Below are 21,708 nucleotides of genomic sequence, written 5' to 3' on the forward strand. Positions count from 1 at the left end.
GCCAGAGTCGTAATTATCCTGGAGCCTTTTTTAGCTTTATGACTTTATCAATGGTCATTTGGTGTGGACTGAAGTTGTAATTATTTCACAGAGAAACTTTGTTTAGGGCCTACTCATAAGTAGGCAATAAAAAATTTAATTGAGTGTTAAAAACTACAAAAGTTTCGCATACAACATGTGGGTCAACTTGTGAATGAAGTTTGAAATGTTATGTGCCAACTTAATGCCCTCAAATAAATGTGTGAAAGTTTGAAATACTTTACTTGATTGTTCTGTTTTTATTTTGGTATATTTTTGGTGTATAAAATAAAATGAACTTTAATAGCATGATCTCTTTTATGCATGGGCTGAAACACTGTTGGTGCAGAAGATTTGCATGCAGTTGTTGCTGTCTCTTCATTCAGCGTTAGTCGACTGAGCTGTCACATAAATTGCACATACGTCACGTGGCCTGGCGTTTTGCAAACGAAACAGTTGATGAATTTAAAGCCTAGTGAGTGTGTAGTCAGTCTTGCAGTCAGCTTGAAACAACTAAATGGCGCTAAATGCAATGCATGGCGTAAATAAAAAGCTAAACGATGCTACTAAATAACGAGTATATTTGCCCAGAGAGAGAGAGAGAGAGAGAGAGCGTATGCAACATCCGTTTGTAAAAGCGCCCACGCATGCAACCAAATTGCAGTCACAGTTGCAACAACTCGAAACTGGAGCAGCTGCTGTTGTTGCACACACACACACACACACACATCAGCAGCAGCAGCAGTCCACACACACAGAGCCCTTGGAGCGCAAACGCATACATCAAATGTGTCAAAGAGATTTGTTATGCATGACAGCAGAGAGAAAGAGCAAAAAAAGAAGGCCAGAGAGATACGAGATACGAGATAATGTGAACATGGAGGTGGCGCAGGGCCATTTGCTCGTAATTGAAGTTCCGCTTCGAGCTGCGTGCTAATTGTGACAAATGACAAATGTCAGCTCAAAGCCAGCTGTCTTGCTGCTCGCTCGCTATATATTTTAAAGTCATCAATATTCAAGTCGCTTTTCAAGGTTAAAAATAAATCAAATTTGTTTTTTTTTGTTGCATTTTGAAATGCTTTATTTAACCGAAGCATATCCAAACTTCTTCAAAAATTATTTGATGGTGTTTGTAAGCCGTTTTCTACCTGAAATGAAATGAATAAATGAGGGGGGAACTAAATGAAGCCCTGCCTAGCCAGACATCATCGTCGATGTTGTTTCTTTTAGATTAAGTTGGTTTTCCTCAAGACCGTTAAGAACTCATCACGTCCCACTTCACCATCGCCATCCAGATCGGCCTCATCGATCATTTCCTGCAGCTCTTCATCGGTGAGGCTTTCACCCAATTCGATAGAGACACGCTTTAAATTGTCGAATGAAATTTTACCAGAATGATCGTCATCAAAGAATGAGAACGCTTTCATGAGGTCCTGTTTGCTATCCTTTGCAGCCATTTTTAAGCGCATCAAGGTCAAGAAGTCATTGAACGCAATGCGTCCCGTCTTATCCTTATCGATCTCATCCATCATATTTTTAATCTCCTCCTTATCCGGCTCAAAGCCCAACGCACGTATTGCCACCCTTAGCTCTTTCACTTCAATGAAACCTGTGCATTCCGTATCGAACAGATCGAAGGCCTTCTTAATGTCCACCTTCTGGGCCAGCGATAGATCAAAGGTTGGCAATTGACGTTTGTTTTTCAGCTTGCGACTGCGTATCATCGAACCCGATGAAATCGTGGCCGTCGAAACTGCTTTGCTTATGTTGCCCGAATCCATTTTGTATTTTATTTTCTTTTTATTCTTTGTTTTGTATCAAATTAACATCAACGAAAAACTCTTGTGTTATTTATTGTTGTTTGCCTTTTCACAATATGTAAATAACAATAGTATCTGCATTTAAAAATGTGTAGTTGTTTACACTCCTGACTACGGGAGAATGAAGTTGTGTTGTTCGACAACGAGAACTCAAGTAAATCAACAAATGTGAATCTAGTACAAAGGTTACTGCGATTCAACAGGTTATTCTCAATCAATACTACCAGACGACAAAGGGTGAAGTTTTTGTGTTTCAAATTTTATAAGATTTTAAATTAATTTAATTTACAAAAATTCAGTTTTCTTTTTCTCATTTGCATTTTTTAACTTCTATATTTTGCAATAAAGTATTACACAATATTAAGTTGAACTTTTATATCATCAATATTATTATTATATTATCTATTCATTTTCACGTTTTTAAATTTTAGTTATAAATTTATATGTAATGTAATGCCCCAACATTTATCGACCAAAATGTTTGTTTAAAGTCTCTTTAGTATACAATTGCTCTAATCATTTTTCCTTGCTTTCCTCGGTATGGTTAAAGGTCAAAGGCAGGCTAGAGTAAAACTAATTAAAGTAATAAACATATCCAACGACACTTTGTGCTCCAGCTATAATTAGATTTTTGTCTCAACTGAAGCTAATCGCTTTCACAGACCATAAACTCGAAATTCCAGACCCAGCCGTGTTTTCATTATTTTGCATTTAATTTTTCTACACATAAACTTGCTAAAAAAAAAGAAGTAAACCTTGTGTTAACTGTCAATGAATATTTGCAAGAATGTGGCAAGCATGCCTGGGTAACAAAAGCAACTTGAATAAACAGCCAGACAGCAAATTTCAGGTGCCATGTGCCACAAGTCGTGGCGTCAGTCAAAGCTTTTGGTTGTTGTTGCCGTCCATCGCACTACGTGCCGCGAATTGTTTGCCTATCAAATTTGCCTGCAACAGGCCAAAACAAACGTTGCCTGAACCTGCCTTCTTCTCCTTTGCATAGTTCGCAATGCGTGGCACGTGCCCAACACACACTCACACACAGAAAGAGTAAACTCAGGGGAGGGGGAGGGTTACGATTGCAACTCATGAATGCCGCTCATGATTCCAATTATATAAACATACGCTTTTGTATGTTTGCCCCGCAAGTCGCAAACTCACCTGCATCTCAACTCCAATGCTGCCGCCCAGCGAAGTCAGCGATAATTTACGATTACGTTCGCGCTCCAGTCTCATGAGTATCTGTGCATTCTGCTCACACGTGTAGGTGTGCGTCTTGCGTCGCCGCTCCAAACTGTACTCGTAGAGCGGCCGTGCCGCATCCGGTTGCAGTTGCGCCTCGTCGCCGGCATCGCAGCTGCATAGCGATTGATTGCTGCGTCCCTTGGCACGCTTCAAGGAGCCGCGATGCGATGTGGCGAACGAGGCTGTCGAACAGCTATTGGAGACACCGCGTTCGCTCACATAATCCGAAAATGTGACCACATTGTGATTGTTGTTGTTGCCACCGCCGCTGTTGCTGTTGATGTTGCCATCGTAGGCGGCAGCCGGACGCAATGCGGTGGCCACAGGTGCAACGCCAGCTTTTCGCTTCGATGGCGACACATAATAAATGTCATGCTCATCAAACTCAACGCTATTCAATCGCCCGACACCAGTTGAATTCAATCCCAATCCTAGAGCCGTGGTCGCTGTCGCTGTGCTGCTGCTGGTGCTGGCGGCGCTGTTGCCACCGCTGCTCAAGTTGCAACCATGATCCGCCAGAGAGTGCAGCAACAATGGATGCGTCGACGATGGACGATCGCGCAGCGAGTGCTGTTTATGCAGTCGAGGTGCTGAGGAGGCATCGTGGCCATTGGTACGACGCAGTTCCGTCATCTTGATGGAATGCACGACACTCAATCTCGACTCTTGACTGTCGGCTTCAAAGTGTTGCAGCAGCTGCTCGTTTTGTATTTCTCGTTCCTCGTTCCTTTCTTTTGTTTTTGATGAGGTTTTAGTCAATGACTGGCGTCATCTTGGTGCTTATTGTCATCACATTGGCTGGTTTAGCTGCCCGGCTCATGTAATATTCATGGTGCTGTCACTGTCGTTGGCATTAGCATAACACTTTGTCCTCTAGATTGATCTAGTCTATATATATATATATTTTATTTTTAATTTTAAATGCGCCTCGTCGCCTTCGGTTGCCAGCTAAAGGCTAAGCCGGCTAACGATTTCCTTGTGTCAATATCGCAAATTCGCAATCCGCTTTTCCCTTACCCAACAGTCTCGATGTTGTGAGTTGTGTGTGGATCTGTGTGTGTTTGTTGCGGCCCAGTCAAGTGCCAGTTACAGCTCCTTGCTGCCGTCTCATTGGCAGCCAGCCGCTTAACGATTCGATTTGCCTCCCACTTGAGTTACTCGCTTTAGCATTTCCCTATTCCTCTTTGCTTTTTTTTTTTTGTTTTCGTATTTTTGGTGTTGCCTCTTTGCTCTGTTAATAGAGTCGGCTTTTCTCGTTTGGTTGCTGCTTTTGTCCTAATAACTGCAAAGAGACGAAAAAGAGAGATTGTGAATGCGTTATAAGTGAGTGCCAAAAATGTGTGTGGCAGTGTGTGTGTGTGTTCTTTTTGGATTTTCATTGTGTGCTTTATGGCCGTACAAACACGATAAGTATACAAGTGTGCAAAATCTTCCACTCAAGAGTATAAGAGTGTGTATTTGTGTGTGATGTACATAGCCTAATTGGTTTTGGATTTCTTCTAATCTGTTAATGTGCAGCAAATTCAATTCTTAACTTCCTCTTGCAATGCTTAATTTCTTAACTGCTATACATCATTTAAAATTGACTGTAAGGAAGCAAAGTATTTATTTTATGTCAATGAAAATTAATATTCGTTTTTGAAATTACAATAAATATTCAGCAGAAAGGTTTTAAATTATAACAATGTTTTTTAATATTTATTTAGATTTATTTGCAATTATATATATTAAAATCAATTGAACATTTACTGTGCTTCTGACTCTTTTATTTACTTCGAGAATTTACGGAGATGCTTTGCGCACTTGGCAGCTGAAGTTTATCAACTATTTAAAGCGTTTAGCAGCAGACCAAATGAATTAACTCATTACATGCGCTCATTAAGCTATATCCAAAGTTGATTAAGGCCTTGAAAAAGTTCTTGAGAAGAATGTCCTTGGCAGGGACAACATGCCCTGCACTTCTGCCTGCCCAGGAACGGATGTCGGAAGTTGCTGGGGAAGGAATCTTTGCTCCCAGCAGCAGCTCAGGCGGGCAGACAGGCAGCTGAGAAGAGACAAGAGTCTGACAACTTGAAGTGCCACTCGAAAAATGCCCAGGACAAAATGTTTGTTGTCGCCGGGGCGAAAGCAAAAGTTGCCGTGGCAAACTTCTTAAAAATACTTAAGAAACGATAAATATCACAAAGTACACACACACACATACAGACACAAACACAGAGAGAGAGAGAGAGAATCGCACATATGATATACTTAATGTGTCTTTGGGGTGGGGTTGGGGGAAGAGGCGCATGGGGAGTGGCAAATGTTTTGACTCTTGAAAGTTTGCTCAAGTTGCCTATTTGTTACTCGGCGTGTTGCTCGCTTCTTAGACTTGTTGTTGGCCATGGGGCGTGTGCCATTGATAGCGTCTGCCACGCCTCCTGTCTTTCCGCCTGCCGTCTTCTCCTACACACACAAAATACTCGCAATGCGACAAATTTGCTATTGTTGTTGCCATACTCATTATCTTTTAACGTTATTATTATGTTGCATACTTTGTGGAGCTTGCCAAAGTTGACAGCAGTCGCAAGTTGTTGTTGTTATCGTTACTGTTCTTCCCAATTTTGTGTTGTCGGCTTTGGCAGCTTTAAGCAAATACCTTAAAATTCCTATTTACAAAACTTTTTAGCCTAGGCAGCTGTTCAATTATATGAATTTCGTATTTGTTGCTGTTGGCATTTTGCTATTTGGTTTGTTTATTAAAAAGTTGCCATCGTTTATGCCAAATTGTTTTGCTTGCTTCGACTCAGATTCGATGCTTTGAAATCATAGAAAAATGGCCTTAACAAATTCGCACAAATTCACATAAATTCCAACAATTTCAGACGAATTCAAATGAATTTGTCTGTCAATCAATAAAAGGTAACTGCCAACGCAGCTGCCATTCTCCAATGTACGATTGGAAAATTAAAAAAAAAAAGAAAATAACGTAATAGAAATCGGGATAAGAGGGAGAGAGAGTCGACTAAAAGTTACCCTTGGTTCGCACTCAATTGACTCTTCAATTGTCAAATCATATACATATACTTGACTCTTACTATCACATCGAATGATGTAATAAATTCTGAAGCCTTGGCCAAAGTATTTTCCCCCATTTTATTGCCTTGAAATTGCCTCCACTTGCCACACAACTTGATTATACCCGACTGTTGTTGCTGCGAGGTTAACAAAACCAACACAAGCGTCTGCAATCAATAAAAAAAAAGGAAAAATGTCAATTGACAGTCATTGACAGGCCAAGGCCGAGACTTGGAGATGTCTCACTTATGTAGCTTGGCTTTGACACACGCGTGCCAAACAATAATAATATTAATATTTTCAAGGAAATTAATGTTTAAATTTCGACAAGAAAAATGTATAATAGCCGGTTGAACACCCCAAAAAATAAACAGAATAACTAAAATTATTAAAATAAACTGGATAGTTTACTCTTTTTAGAAATGTAATGGAAAAATTAAAGCAACCCCTTAAAGTTTTTCTTTAAATTTATTATGAAATACTGACGATTCTATTTGCAATGTGGTTTGTTAGAAAATTATTATTATTATAAATGTACATCCTTGAAAATGTAGTATATGAGCTTTAAGATATTATTTCTCCCTCAAAGTTTAGTATATATAATCCACCACATTATCTATTATATATTTATATTTTTTCTCCTTCAAAATTCAGTATTTATAATACCATATTATATCTTCTTCAAAGTTTCGTGCTTAACATCAAAGAGAAAAATGCTAATAGAGCTTCAGGAATTCAACAAAAACATTGTATTTGGTATATATAATATACCACAATGGTATATTTGTTTCCTTCAAAATGTAGTTGAAAACATCACAAAGAAAAGAATGTGAAAAGAACGTAAGGAATTCAACTAAAGAAGTTTATAGTATGGCCATATATGAAGTTTATGGCAGCTGTGCTCTAATTTGGATTAATTAATTTTAGCATTGATTTTGCTGGCGAGTATGTGCGGGTCAGGTTCAAAAAGGGTTTTATGTGTCAGGTCATAAAGTCTAAGTAGTGACAGTGCTTAAAGTTGGCCCAATAACAAAAAGGATGCTGTTGGTACAACGAAAGGACAACGACATCAGCAGCACACACAGAGCGCGCCCACGCAAATGAAAATCTAATTTAGAGCAACACGCACACAGAGAGAAAGAGAGAGAAAAAGCGAGAGAAAGAGCGAACAAACATGGCAGACATACATAGAAAGAAGAAGGAAAGAAGAAGAGATATGTACATACATATACACACTCAAATGATACATGAGCTCATGGCGGCAGTAAAAGCTTCGGTTCGCCTTTCATTTGCGTTTAAAGACCCAAAAGGACTTCCGCCTGCAGCGGCCTACAAATTAACATGCCCCCAATCTGTGGCTCTCTAACTGTGAGCAAGTGTGTGTGTGTCCCAGCGAGTGCCATGAATTATGACGAAAGCAGCTGCAGACTTAATGGAAAATACTCTGCTCTCGCAAGCTGCCAAAGAGAGACAGAGAGAAAAAGACTGAGAGAAGGAGAGAGTCACGCAAGTCGCAAATTAGAAAAAAGTAAATTTCCTATAGCAGACTTATGTGGGCCAACGTTGCGTATGTGTAATAAGTTGTACGCGATTTTCACTTGCTAATAAATTAAACACAATCTATGGGATTGGCCGCTTCATTCAACGCTTTCACTTGCAACTCTCTTCACTTTTAATTTTTGACACGTAGCCGAAGAACATGCTCTTTGACATTGTAACAAACCGAAACAAGCACACGCCCAAATACACATATATTTTAAAATTCCAACAAGCAGCGGCGGTGGTATAATGAGTTTTCTAGCGGCGGGTCATAAATACATTCGTCGAGTCGTATATTCGGTTATATTCCTGTGTATATTCGTATGTAAGTGCGCCCCATAGGTGGGCTATAAAATTTGTTTAACACCAATGCGGCGCACGCACACACGCGCCAATCAAATTTATTTTATTTCATTCTACGTTTTTTTTTTCTCTGACTCTGTTGCAACGTTTCTTTTTTTGGTTGTTGTTTTGTTGCCAATGTCGTTTTATGACAGCACAGCAAATTAATGAAATTTGAGCAATAAATCATTGGCAAAGCGAATAAAAGCGCGCTGCAAATATGTTAAACAAATAAAAATATGCGAAATAAATGTAAGAAATATGCAACAACAAATAAACAAACCAAAAATCAGGCAACGGAGGAAAAAACATAAATTATTAACAATATAAATACGGCAACGCAAAAAAAATACTGCATTTGACCAGTAAATTATATGATTGCCATTTAATGTGATCATATGTTATGTGCAAATCAAAAGTCATGCTGGCAATTATATAATTAAAATCGTGTGGTGCAGCTTAATGACATTTGCAGCTAACAATAAACCAAAATTTATTCATTTAATGACAAGTTTTTCGAGTGTTTCCTAACTGTCATTTATATTTAAAATTTTGTGTTCTACTTTTTGAACGACAATTTAAATATGATTTATATTTGTTATAGATTGAAATATGTTTTAAAATGCCAAACTAATTTTACCAATTTGTCTAGTAAATTTAAATTCTCTCCTAGCATATTTAAACAAGTAGGAAAGCTACAGTCGAGTGTATTCGACTATGAGATACTCGCTACCTATTTTAAATATAAATTAAAAAGTGAGGTATTATTCTTAAAATATACCAAAGCAATATACTGATGACCATATCGATGAAGTACTAATTTTGAAATATACCATAAAGGTTAAAATATACATGATTGCCTGATTTCAATCATACATTTTTGTCTAAAAATATGCTTTAAAATTTTAATGTAACTCAACAAATTTCTCTCATAAATTTCATTTTATTGCTGGCATATTTAAATTTCTACAAAATTCCAATTGAATCAAAACTATTTTTACGACTTTTCTACTGCCAGCCAAATGCGTCAGCTGGCTCGAATTATTTTCTTTTAGTTTTTTTTTTTTTAGTTCGCCACCCGCCAACTGCTTAAACTAAACACTGTGGCATGGATTTGTGCCATGGAACGCAGACCAATTGCAATTTCAATCCCAAAACCATTCGCAAGTCATATTTTTGTGGACTTCAAGTGCGTTGACTGCACTTTTGGTGTCGCGCATAAAACTTTTGCCACGCTTTGCGTCCGCTCTCCCCTTTCAACTTGGCGGCGACAAGTGCTGGAAGTCTCAGGGCACCACAAAAATAGTCATCTATGTGTACGGGAAGTGCCCCCCCTCCCCGTCTATCTCATTGCCATTCTCATTCCTCCCATTTGCACACATTTTTTTTTTCGCTTTTCATCGTTCTCTGTTTTAGTAGCTGGTAATTCAGCTTGCATCCGTTTCTAAAAAGTTGCGCCCAGCTAGCGAATTCAAGTGGTTCGGCGAGGGGAGGAGCAAAAGGCTTTTAGCTGACTTAACACCAGCTAGGACACACACTCTAATATATTGCCAACGTCGCCGTCGCCATCGTTGTTGCAGCCATTTCATTGCCTCCGCGCCGCTTCCTCACTTGGCTTTAGTAGCCTCATAAAGCTTGAGCTTAAGCATGTCGTCCAAAAAAAGGGTTTCCTGCTTTGACTTTGGCCAACAATTTGCACAAAAACCGCCCGCATGAAAATTGTGCGTATGTGTATGTGTGTATGTGTGTGTGTTTGTGTGTGTGTGTGGGTGAGTGGGTCAAAAAACAAGTTAACAATGGCGCTCGTGACTTTAAATAAAGAAATAACTTGCGCATAGTTCAAGTCAAACAATGCGCGACGTTGCGCTAAGAATTTAACATGGATACGCTTTTATATATTACTCTATGAGGCGTGGGCGTTATTCTCTATCTTTCTCCATGGGCGTGGCATTCACTTCACTAACAATGCCAGCCGTTCTGCGTACAAGTTTTTTTATTCATTTTTTTTCTTTTTTTTCATTTTTTTTTCGGTCGCCCTTCTACTGCAGCGAGTTTCTCTAGCTGTCGTTTTTATGCCGGCGTTGTCGTTGTCCTTTTTGACAGGCAGCACCAAAACTTTAGCACTTAATATATTTCTACTATTTTTTTTGGTTGACTTTGTTGTTGTCTTCGTCTTTTGGCTTTTGTCCATTGCCTTTTGGCTTTGGCTTTCGCTTCGGCTTCGGCTTCGGGCCAAGCAGCTTAGCTTGCCTTTTAGACATTGTTGTTCTTTTATTTATGGCTCACGCATTTCAACTGCATTTTGACTTATTTACGTACCTTGTCGCTTCCGTGCCACCTGTCTTCGTTTGTCTAACAACCTTCGCCGTTCAAGAAAGTAGCCAAATGCACGAGCTGCAAGTGAAAAAAGACAAAAGAGAATATATATTTTTAGAAGGAACTTTAGCTTTTATGGAGGGTTTTCATGCACTTTGCCTTTTGCAAGTGCTGTGGATAAACTATATAAATATTTTTGTCTGGAAGTGAATTTCACATTGAGGAAAATATTGACCGCAATATAAAGATTTATTCGAATGACAAACTGTTTTCCCAAAAATATGTCCAACAATGACAATTTACCAACAAAGAACTCCGAATAAGTAAAGTAAAAATAAACCATAAACTGCATAATTTCAGTTTATTCTGCATTTAGCAAACGAAATATTTATTTAACTTCTAATGTGCTCAGCAGGCAGCTTAACAATTCATAAAGCTGCCATTACCATTTGGCATTCACATAAAAATATTTTGCATAATTAAGCACAGCAACTACACAGAATTATGTATAAACGATGTATGAGAACTTTTACATTGAATGCATTTCTAGAGTTCTAAAGCTTGTATGTAAGTCCATCCACAATTGTCATAACTAACACAAACTTATTTATCCCTGGGGTCCGATTTATATTACTTTCCCGTAAGCATGGCCATGTGCCATACCGCCCACAGTATTGCGAGTGGGGGGCGTGGCCGAGGCCCAGTTGGCACAGTTAGAGAAAAACAGATGCATGTGCTAGAATGTAGAATGTAGTGTCGAGTGTACCGGAGGTTACAAACTCCAAGGTCTCAGTGTGCTGTAAATTTATCAGTGTCAAAAATAATAGCGCGCCCGTTTTCGCTTTTAATAATTTCCCTCGGCAACGCAAGCGTTGCCAGCGTTGAGCACACTGAGTGTGCCGAGTATTTGGAGCGGAAATTGCTGCTTCTCGAGTCGAAGAGTAGACTCGAGTCAGGGCAACGATGCCACAGCAGCATCAGCAGCAGCAGCAATAATAAAACAAAGTACAATTCGCTCAATTAGCGAGTGCCAGAAGCACATTTACCCTGTAGCAAACTATAATAATTATGATAGCAATATGATTCAAAGCAATAAACAAAGCCTAAGTGCAGGTTATCGAATTTAAGAGCATAAAATTTAAAGAACATACATATGTGTTATATATTAAACAAAGCGGATACCTTTTTTATATTTTTGTATTTATCTTTTATTCTTGAATAAAGTTTCCAAGCTCTAATGAAAATCTAACATTAGTTTGAAATTCATTGTCATAGAGGAAGAAATCAAAGCATTTTAAATGTATTAGCTCAAAAACGGACCAATTAGTATATTGCAAAAATATTAAAATACGAAATATGATATGTTGGTATATTTATATAGTGGTATATTCAAAATATACCATAGAGTGCAAAATGTAACGGATTGTTAGTCATAACAATTATTATCTGTAATCAATTAAAATATACAATTAATTAAAATATACAAAATAAATATACCACAAAATACTTAAAATATACCATATTTTATATTTGGTATATTGATAAAGTATTACATTCAAAATATACCATAGAGCGCAAAGCATGCTCGAATTTTAGCCAAAGCAAGCAACTTCATATAAATAATAATAAATTTAAAATATAAAAAACTTAACAACAACTTTCTTTCAAATAATTCGTCATAGGGTATAGAGTAGGCTAACACACAAAAAAAAAACCAACAGTTGGGCATTAAAACAATGGACTGGCGTCAGTGCATTTGCTGCAGGACACCAAAAAATAAAATAATACGTATACGTAATATGTGCGTGGGTGTGTGTGTATTTGTGTCTATGTGTTTGTCGACTTTTTGGTGTGCCGTCTAAATAATTTCGGGTCAGAATGGTCGCAGCCTCGCGGCATTTTGTGTAATGGAATTTGTGCAGCCCAAATGGGAGCTCAGCATTTGCTTCAAATTTCCACTTTAGACACACATTTTCCACATTTGCTTTTCGTATTATTTTTTGTCGGTTTTCTGTTGGGTTTGCTTCTCTTGTCGTTTTCGGTTGTTTTTTATTTTTTTCTTTTTTGGTTTTGGCACAGCCAAACGCATTTGTTTGCGTTTGCTTATGTCAACATCAAAGCCATCATTAATTTAATTGAAGCTCCCTTTGAGTTGGCTTCGAATTTTATTTTTACACACTGCCTGCGAAAATTTTTGTTTGATTTCCAACATACACTTTGGCATAAAATTGTTCTACATACACGCATATATAATATAATATAATTTAATGATTCTTTAATATACGCAAATTACAATTGTTGACGCTTGTCGTATTTTTTTTTTTTTTTTGCTCCCTTATTTAATGTTTGTGCTGAAAAGTCATAAATTTTATTTGTTTAACTTTAATGGAGTTTTTATGCTAGACACGTAAACGGAAGAGCAAAAAAACTAAAATCACAGCATGAGTGCGCAAATAGCTGGGAATCAAATCAACATAAATTTAATTCAATTAATTGAAATCAAATTTAATCATCGATGCATCTGGTTAAAGTAAAGTCAATATAGTTATTTGCATGGCTATTAAATGAAATTACTTGAACAATATGTGTGTTTAAAAGTCGAATATCATTTTTCGATATTAATAATATAACTTTTGGCAAACAACACAGTGCCGACTAAAAGTTTTCGCCACAAAATTCAAGTGCTTTGGCTAAAATTGTTTCCATTAAGATCTCACTACCCTGCAGTTGTGCACATTAAGCAAAAACTTTTAACATAAATTCAAGACCTTCTCATACTCATACCCATAAATATGACCATGCCTTACATCGATAAGAGAGAGGCCCAACAAAACTCCTCGCAGAGCTGCTGCTGCTTTGCTGTTCCTGGAAAGATGAGAGCATAAAATATGCAGCAGCACCATCTCCATCTCCATCAGGAGACATTGGGCAGAGGCAGATGGCAGTGAGAGTTCTGGCCGAAAAATTGCCAACTTTTTGTTTTTTAAGCTATTGACTAAATACTTTGGCAAATTCATAAATTGAGGCACATCATAATAGCATAAATATTTAAAAGATGCAAACCAAAAAGAAAAATTGCTAAGCAAAATGCCCGAGAAAATTGAGTTGAAAACTTTTGCCTTGTCTTCTTCGTTCTTCCTACGTACATTTTTATTTATTTATTTTTTTCCTGTTTCCTTTCGGTGCGTGCTTGGCGTATCGTTCATGAGGTCTACAATGTTATCGACTTGATTTTTCAGCTTCATAAAAGAGAATAGCAATAACTGTTGGACTAAGTTGCATTTGAACCCACACGACGAGGTGTTACTCTATAGTTATTGGATTTAATAGAATGAAATTCGAAGGCAATCTTAAAAGCAAAAATATATTCGAAAATATTATATTATAAAAGTGTTTAACATCAGATCATAATCCAAAGTAATTTTCTCCACCATTTTTGTTTACTATTTTCAGACGGATTGTTAATAAAACATTCAACCGAATATATTTTGATACTCTGGCGATTTAATAAGAAGAAATATGTAGTTATATTTGTTGATGCACAAGAAACACTTTATGATTTTATAAATGCATAAAAAAGATTGCAATATATTTCAGCTTTAATTAAAGTGATTAATATGACTTATTTTAATAGTTTTTTGAATCTTGCTGAATAAATTCAATTAACTTGAATCAAGTTGTCTAACATTAGCAATTAGAATAATTAAAAAACGAATTTAATGTTTCAAGTTAGCTAGCATGCTACCCATTAAGACCTCAACTCCATGTACAGGGTATACAAGCAGTCGCAAGTTGAGCAAGTTGCCACGCTTGCTTATTCATGAGCATTCATCAAAGCTCACTTAATGCCCCATATTGGCCCAGGCTTAAGCAGTTTGACCATTTGCCGAGCACAAACTTCGATATTTCCGAGCGTCATGTAATAATCCACATTGATATTAAATGGCCACAAAAACAGATATCTCGCATCACGAATGCAGAGACTATGGAATGAGGGCAAAAGGTATGTAGTTCAATATTGTCTGTTGTAGTGGTAACATTAATATGCAACATTGAACTTGGTGACTCTGTCTATCACCTTGCCACTCGATAAGGTGAGATGGTGAGACAATTAGGGCAGCGGGGAGTCCATTATTACACCGAACGCCTACACCATTGCCCATCGCCCACACGCAGCCACAAAGGAGACAAAAAACGGCATTAGAATTTAATAAGCCAATAAGTTTGCGCTCAGGTGCGTCGTTCGCTGTCCTTGTTGCTGCCTTTGCTGCCTCAAAAGGCGGCAGTGCATTAATATTTATGCTCGTATTACGCTTGATTGTGGCATAGACTTCAAGTTGCCAGTCTTCAGCTGCTGTTCTTGTTGTTGTTGTTGTTGGCGGGTGTCGAGACCATGCGTGCGTTATAAATAAAATTAAATGTATCAGTTGGCCTGAATTTTTGGTTCTAGGACGTCGTGTCGATAAGTCGACTTTGGCCATACAACTAATGAGATTCCTTCGCTCTCGGGTTTTCTACCTCTTCTTGATGTTGGGGTTAATGATGTGCCCGTTAGCATTTAATGCTCTCTCTCACTCTCTCTCTCTCTCTCTTCCACCCGCTCAGTACTTTAGAGCAATGCTAACCAAGCATCTACTAGCTGGCAATTCATGTTAAGTTTCACGCCCAGACAAGTGATTTGTGGTTATTACTGTGCAAATGTTTACCAAAAACTTTGAAGAAGTTCCCTTAACCATGCGATGATTAAAATGCCATTACAGTTGGCATTGCTTTGCCCATCGCACATTTATTGTGATGCCAATTCATTGAACCTTTTGCTCGAACGATTTTTAGGGCAGTCAATTTATGAATCAAATATGCAACAGAAATGATTAAGCTATTGAATTTCGATATTAAATATTTATAAAGCATAACATACATTTAGATAATCAAAATTTGATTAAATTGCAGCTTGATAAGGCATAACATTATTTATTTATTATAAATGTGAAAATTGCTAAGCTAGATGTTGATAAAGATATTAAATGAAGATTTCAAGTATTGAAGATATTCAAAATACCTTAAAGCTTAAAAATGTTTGTAATCAATGAATAATATTGTATAAATTATTTAATTCTTCAGTTCAAAATATTTTGAATATAAACATTATGTGAAACTCATTAAGATATTTATTGACGGTTTTTAAATATTAAAGATTTAAATTACAAGTTTCAATTAAAGATGTAAAATCTTATTAAACAAATAGTAAATTCTTGTAAATTGTAAAAATTGTAACCAGAAATTCATTTTAAAAGATTTTTCTTCCATTTTTTTAGTCTCAGTCGCATTTTTTCTGCTGTTAGTATATGTGTAATATATTATAATAATATCATGTTGATATTACTAGTTTAAACAACAGTCTAAAACTTCCTGCTGTGTGGCTTGTCATGCTCATTTTTGCTTCCACACGTAAAGCTCACATTTAACCTGGCTAACTACTTATCTGCAACGCCATATAATCCTTTAGCTATGAACTTTATCTACACAAATTTGTTCAATAGAATTCCTTCCTTCCCTCGCCCAATATCTATATTAACGTTCTTTCTTGAGTTGCACGCGACTAACATAAAAATAATGAGTTGAGGAGATGAAAGATAATACAAAGAGAGAGAGTTACGGGAAAGAAGAAACGAGAATGGGAGAACGCAGCCCTTTTACTTCTCTTTACTGTTGCCTGTCACTGGCAGGAATGGGGGAGTTAAAACAATGCCAGGAATTAACTCGCATGCTTGGCATAATAAACATAACGGTGCAGGCTTTTGTTTTCTTTTCTACTTTTTTTTTATGTTGTTTTGCCGCTGCTTTGTCTGTTGCTCCTTTGCCTTTGCCTTTAGATTTATTTGCTCGAAGTCGCGCGGGCTGTTAACATGCAGACAAGCTAGCATGTCGCCTTGGGGCGCAATACATGCAAGAAAATGGCAAAAACTTGTAGCCTTTTCGACTCAACTCAACTGAACTCAACTCAACTCGAACCCAAGACCACAAACGAAGCCAAGATGGAGCGAGAGACGAAGATGTTTCTAACAAAGCTCAAGTTCTCTGGCTGCAGCAACGACTGTTGCATGGCCAACAACACACTCGCAATTAGTGTGGCAGAGAGTTTTGCAGAGCTCAAAGGCTTTTGCTGCTCGGCTAATTGAGAGGCCATAGATGGGCAACGCGGCGTATGAGCAATGCCTCTCATAAGAATACCAATTAAATTGTTTTATTTGCTTAACCACTTAATGCGTGCCAATTTTTCTTTTTTCGCCCTCGCTTTTAGCTAGTCCTTCGCTTTTCTTATTACCCTCTTTTCCTTCCCTTCTTCTTGGCATTTCTGGCACACTGCAACACAATCTGAACCAAGTGAAATTATGATATAACATCCGATAAAATAATATAATAGAAGTTGGCGTTTAAATCAATTGAGTAAAAGCTGATATATGAGATTTTATTTAGAACTATTATTTTTCATGTTTAGAAATGGATTTCAAGCAATTAAATTATACAATTCTATTCGATTATCAGCCTGTAATTAGCTTCAAATCTAATGAACAACCAGCACGCAATCTGATGGGTTCCGTATGCGCAACAAAAAAAGGAAAAATAAATGCTTGCTACTTTCTCAACGTGCAGGACTGGAAATTAATTTCCCAAGTGCATTGTTCGAGCAGCGCGATGGTGCGAAAATTATATCAGTGGGTCATGTCAGTGCTGGCAGCGCATAAATTGAGGCAGTGGCAAATTGTAGAAAAAAAAATGGGAGAGAAAAGAAAAGTTTGAGGAATAAAATGATGAAAAATGAAAGCGCAGAAATTGCATGAAATGAGATTGAATGACTTTATGGTTTGGCAAACAAAAACGGAACAAAACGAAACGAGGGACAAGGGAAGCAAAAAGTATGGAAGGCAAATCAAAATGAAAAGCCAACAAACGACTAGCGAATTATAGCGAAATTCTGAATTGCAGATCGAGGTAGATATTAAATACGAAGCGTAACACAAACGTCTAGTTAAATTACAGTGAGTGAAAGGAATCTCTACCTTTGATATGATGATGGCTGTATCCACACATTTGGCTCTTTGTCTTACAGTGCATGGGAAAGCGTTCAATCAACGCCAGGAAAAAAGTCAACTTTAGTTTTGGCTGCTGATATGAAACAAGTTCCATTATTCATATACACTCTCTTTCAGCTATCTCTTCCATTCACTCACTTACAGTCTTTCTCACTCTGTATCTATCATTCATTTCAGAAAAGTGGCAGAAAGAGCGGGGACAGAAGTAAAAAAGGCAAACTTTATGCTCACTTGCCCTGCGGCTTTAAAAAAGGTTTTTACTTTTTGCGGAGAGCGAACGAATCCTGGACTGATGTGTCTGTCTCTCTGTCTGTCCATTTGTCTGTCGCATTGTTGTCTTTTGCTTGCGTTTGGCTCATTGTGTCTGTCTGGCAGCCATTTTGGCACAACACACACACATACATACACACACACCAATACAGTCGCACAGTTGGCACTTACGCGCTCTTGGCATGCTCATAAAATTTTATGATTTCGATCAACTCGAGTGCGGAAATTATTAAGAGTCGAATCTGTTTCTACATCCTGCGCGCCTCGACGACTGACAACGCAGTCGTAGGCCCAACTGTATATATGAAAGTGTGACTGTGTGTGTAACATATATATATATATATATGTGTACACTACCAAAAATTTCATATGACAGCTGCCAGAGGGCTAAGTGCAAGACACGGAGACAGACAAAGAACAAGAGAGCGTAGAAGTGGTTGAGAGGGAGGCAAAGGGAATTGGTAGTACACTCACATTTGTGCTCTGTCTTTCTCTCTCTCTATCTATCTCTATCTCTCTTTCTCCTTTTCTGTGCTTGGCAAAGTGCCCGCCATTTTAATTTATATTGTAGCTGTGTTAAAGTTCAAATATAATAAAAGAAAAACATCGCATGTGAATTTTCTCGTCTCATTCTGAGTGCCGTCTGCCTCTCACTGTAAAGTGCGTTTTATCTTTTGGCAGGTGGTGCGTTATAAAGTGAGGCGAAGTGGATCGGAAAGGGCGGCGAGGGGAATGGCCGAACATTTCTCACCAACTTTTTTTTGTTTGCCAATGGCCAATTTCTTAGTGCGTTGCGAGTTTTATGGACAACTCTGCTGCTCTCTGCAATGAAATTTCCGTTTCCTGTGGCCGCCATTCAATCTCTATATATAGTAAATTCTTTCGAGTTTTGAGTTTTCTTCCTTTGAAGTGGGCATGGCAAAGCACACATTTGAGTTTTCATTATGACATGTGCTTGTTTAGCACTAAAAAGTAGCAACACTCTACTTTTGGGGCAGACCTATCAAGAAAATAATCTTTGACTAGTTTTAAAAGTTTTCTCCTTAAATGGTGTATATTAACATTCAACTAAACTTTGAAACAGCTGCGCATCACCCCTGACATTGTTTAAATAGTTTATGCTGGTAACATTTACTTTTTGGCTTTGCAAAGTGCCTCCAGCAAGATTTGTGACCCAAAAAATATGATTGATGATTGCTTTGATTTGAGGTTAAGCTCGCAACATTTGTAGTTTACCTTTTTTCGGTAGTGATTTTTCTCTTCTCTATTGTTTTTTCTCTTGTTTCACAGTTTAAATTTCTAGCTTGATATTATTAGCTATTGGTTATTTTAAAGTCACGCCTCGATTCATCAGCGACATCAACGTGGCCATCAGGACATAAATAACTTTTGAAAAAAGGCCGCGACCCAAAAAGCAAGTAAGCTCGATACGCCAAAATTTTCACGCGCTCATGAAGCCAAAAGCAGTTCACGCTTAAAAATAGCAGCAACAATGACGAAAAGCAAACAAGGCAGGTGAACAAATGGTGGAATGCGTGACACGAAAATACCTGGTATACTTTTTAAGTTGAGCAGCCGAGACTGCACAATATGAAAGCAGCTTGCTATAAAAATACTTTTTGCATTACTATTTATGTAAAATTCTCAATGGTGAAAAACAAATTGGAAGAATATAGACATCATAATAGTAAGTGGGGTGCTAATTGCTTTGGTTGACAATCTAATGTATTTTGTAATATATGGTATATTATGAATGCACCAGTATGTCGATATACCAAATATGAATTTCGGTATATTATGCAATTTATCATATATTTTGAATGCAGTGGTATGCCGATATACCAAATGTACATTTCGGTATATTGTGCAACATGTGGTATATTTTTAATTCAGTGATATGTCGATATACCAAATGTAGATTTCGGTATATTATGCAACATATGGTATATTTTGCATACAGTGGTATGTCGATATACCAAATGTAGATTTCGGTATATTATGCACCATATGGTATATTTTGAATACAGTGGTATGTCGATATACCAAATATGAGGTTCGGTGTATTTTAATATTTTCTCGGTATCTTAATTGGTATATTTTTATTACCGTTATTGCATTGTATTGATTTTAGTGAAAATGGATATACAATCGCTTAGCTTTCTTACTTGATTATCATTTATTTTATATTTTATTTTAATTATAATTATTACATCAACAGGTTAGTATACCCTTTCTGCTCTGAATTCAATCGGTATTCCAAAAAAAAGCTAAAAACAAGTTGTGACCGCTTCACAGTTTCGTGATGGCTACGTTAGCTTCATCCTGCCCCCGCTCCACGGCACTGATGGTGCCCCTGATAGGCGACGCTAAGCTGACCCATAAATTTTGGACAGCCTTTAACGAGCTGTCGCCCCACCTCACCTGCTGCTAGCTGCTTGATGTACCCCAAGTATTTAGCAAAATGACCACAAAAGTTATTTTAAAAAAACATTTTCAAACAGACGCACCCCCATACTCTAACGCACACACACACACACTCGTAGAAAGTTTTTGGGGCAAAAGATAAGCGTGGAGCAGCTGTAAAAAGCGGATAAACATGCGTGTCGGGTCAGTTTGAACAACAAGCCAAAGGTTGGAGTTGGAGTTGGAGTGTTGGAGAGTTGAAGATCTGCTGGTGAAGTTGCTTCAGTTGATTCAACGCAATACCTCCCAACACATCTCTTTACTATCCTGGATGTGTGCACTTCCGTTGTTGTTGTTGTTTTTATTGTTGCTACTTTCAAGGTACTTAGGGCGTTTTGAATTTTTTATGAGCGTTTTTCCCCACTGCTCGAAATGTTCGAAGCGTATATTGAAATAAATGTGAGCGTTTCAGTATGCATATAAACGTCTCTGTGTGTGTGAGTGACTGTGTTTGTATTGAAGAATGAGTGTGTGTGCTGGAAAAGTGTTTGCCCTATAGAGATTTACAATGTATATAGACAGTTTCCTGCTTGCAACTTGATTGCAATATTTGAATATATCTTTTTTGGTTTGCAAAGAGATTAAAATTGATATTTATTATGAGAAGATTAAAACTGACTGATTTTACAGTTATTATCTAGATTATTTTCATCTTTGTCTTTAGCATAACTTATTTCTAAAGAGTAACTTAACTTGGTGCATACCTTTTATTATGCTTCATCTCGCTTTACTTTGATTAATTGAATTGTTTACAGTTGCTGCTGCTGTTGCTGCGAGCTGCTGCAGGTGCTGATATTTTGCTGGCACACAAGTTGGCTAATGTTTACCTGACGTGTTCATAATATTCACTTTTATTCCATTAATAATGTTTGGCTTATGGCTTATATGATGCGTCTTTAAAGCACATGCAATATTGATGTGATTTGTGGTCAGCGTGTGCTTTAAATTTGGATTTAAAATAAATTCCCCTCTTATCTGTATTCTATATCATAGAAAATTTGATTGCATCTGCTCCTTCGATTGAAATTAATTTCGTTTTGACACTGCCTTTAAAAAAAGGTAGATATTGTGATGCCATCTTCATAGCAATTCTTTTGTTTAACCAATGTTTGGTAACATTTCACATAGATCAACGGAATGTCTGAGTTAAGCGCATAATTGTGGTGAATTCTATTAATGGAGATTGCATGCAATCATAAAAAATCATAATAATAATATTGTTATGGCTGTTGCTGTTGCTGTTCCCGTTGTCTGTTGTTCTTGTTGTCAGCCTTTGAGTTATGCATTGTTTCGCACATTTGGTGCGCCGATTTATTTTGTGGCACTCATAAATTTGTCTCGCGCTTGCGACTCGCGTCTCTCAACTCTGCGTTGCTCTGTGTGCTACGCAACTCTGGGTACCCGTGGTCTCTGTGGCAGGACTCACGTCACGTGTTGCATATGGCACACACACATACACACCCACTCATTCGTGTTGGCACGCGGTTTTTGCTGGTCGCATTGCGTCGTACATTGCCACACAGCAGCAGTTGGAATATTATTCA

The 21,708-nt window shown here is 37.6% G+C and overlaps 2 protein-coding genes across 4 annotated transcripts in view; both read right to left on the bottom strand.

The window, feature by feature from the left end:
- LOC133837392 (uncharacterized) overlaps positions 1-21,708 on the bottom strand; it is a 154,519-nt gene that overhangs the window by 56,727 nt on the left and 76,084 nt on the right. For all 3 annotated transcript variants that reach the window (XM_062268147.1, XM_062268140.1, XM_062268155.1), the window contains 2 exons: positions 10,341-10,415; positions 3,000-4,365 (listed from right to left, as the gene is read on the bottom strand). In XM_062268147.1, coding sequence (XP_062124131.1) covers positions 3,000-3,716 — 717 coding nt within the window. In that variant the 5' untranslated portion in view covers positions 3,717-4,365; positions 10,341-10,415. The remainder of the gene's footprint in view (positions 1-2,999; positions 4,366-10,340; positions 10,416-21,708) is intronic.
- On the bottom strand, positions 1,068-1,975 carry LOC133837427 (uncharacterized). Its single transcript, XM_062268192.1, has one exon. It carries the CDS (start codon positions 1,797-1,799, stop codon positions 1,245-1,247), a length of 555 nt encoding a protein of 184 aa, XP_062124176.1. The 5' UTR covers positions 1,800-1,975; the 3' UTR covers positions 1,068-1,244.

Source organism: Drosophila sulfurigaster, chromosome 2L (genome assembly GCF_023558435.1).
Source record: "Drosophila sulfurigaster albostrigata strain 15112-1811.04 chromosome 2L, ASM2355843v2, whole genome shotgun sequence".
Lineage (NCBI taxonomy): Eukaryota > Metazoa > Arthropoda > Insecta > Diptera > Drosophilidae > Drosophila > Drosophila sulfurigaster.

Coding starts and splice junctions, on each gene's coding strand:
- LOC133837427 (XM_062268192.1), bottom strand. CDS start 1,799: ATGGATTCGGGCAACATAAGCAAAGCAGTTTCGACGGCCACGATTTCA.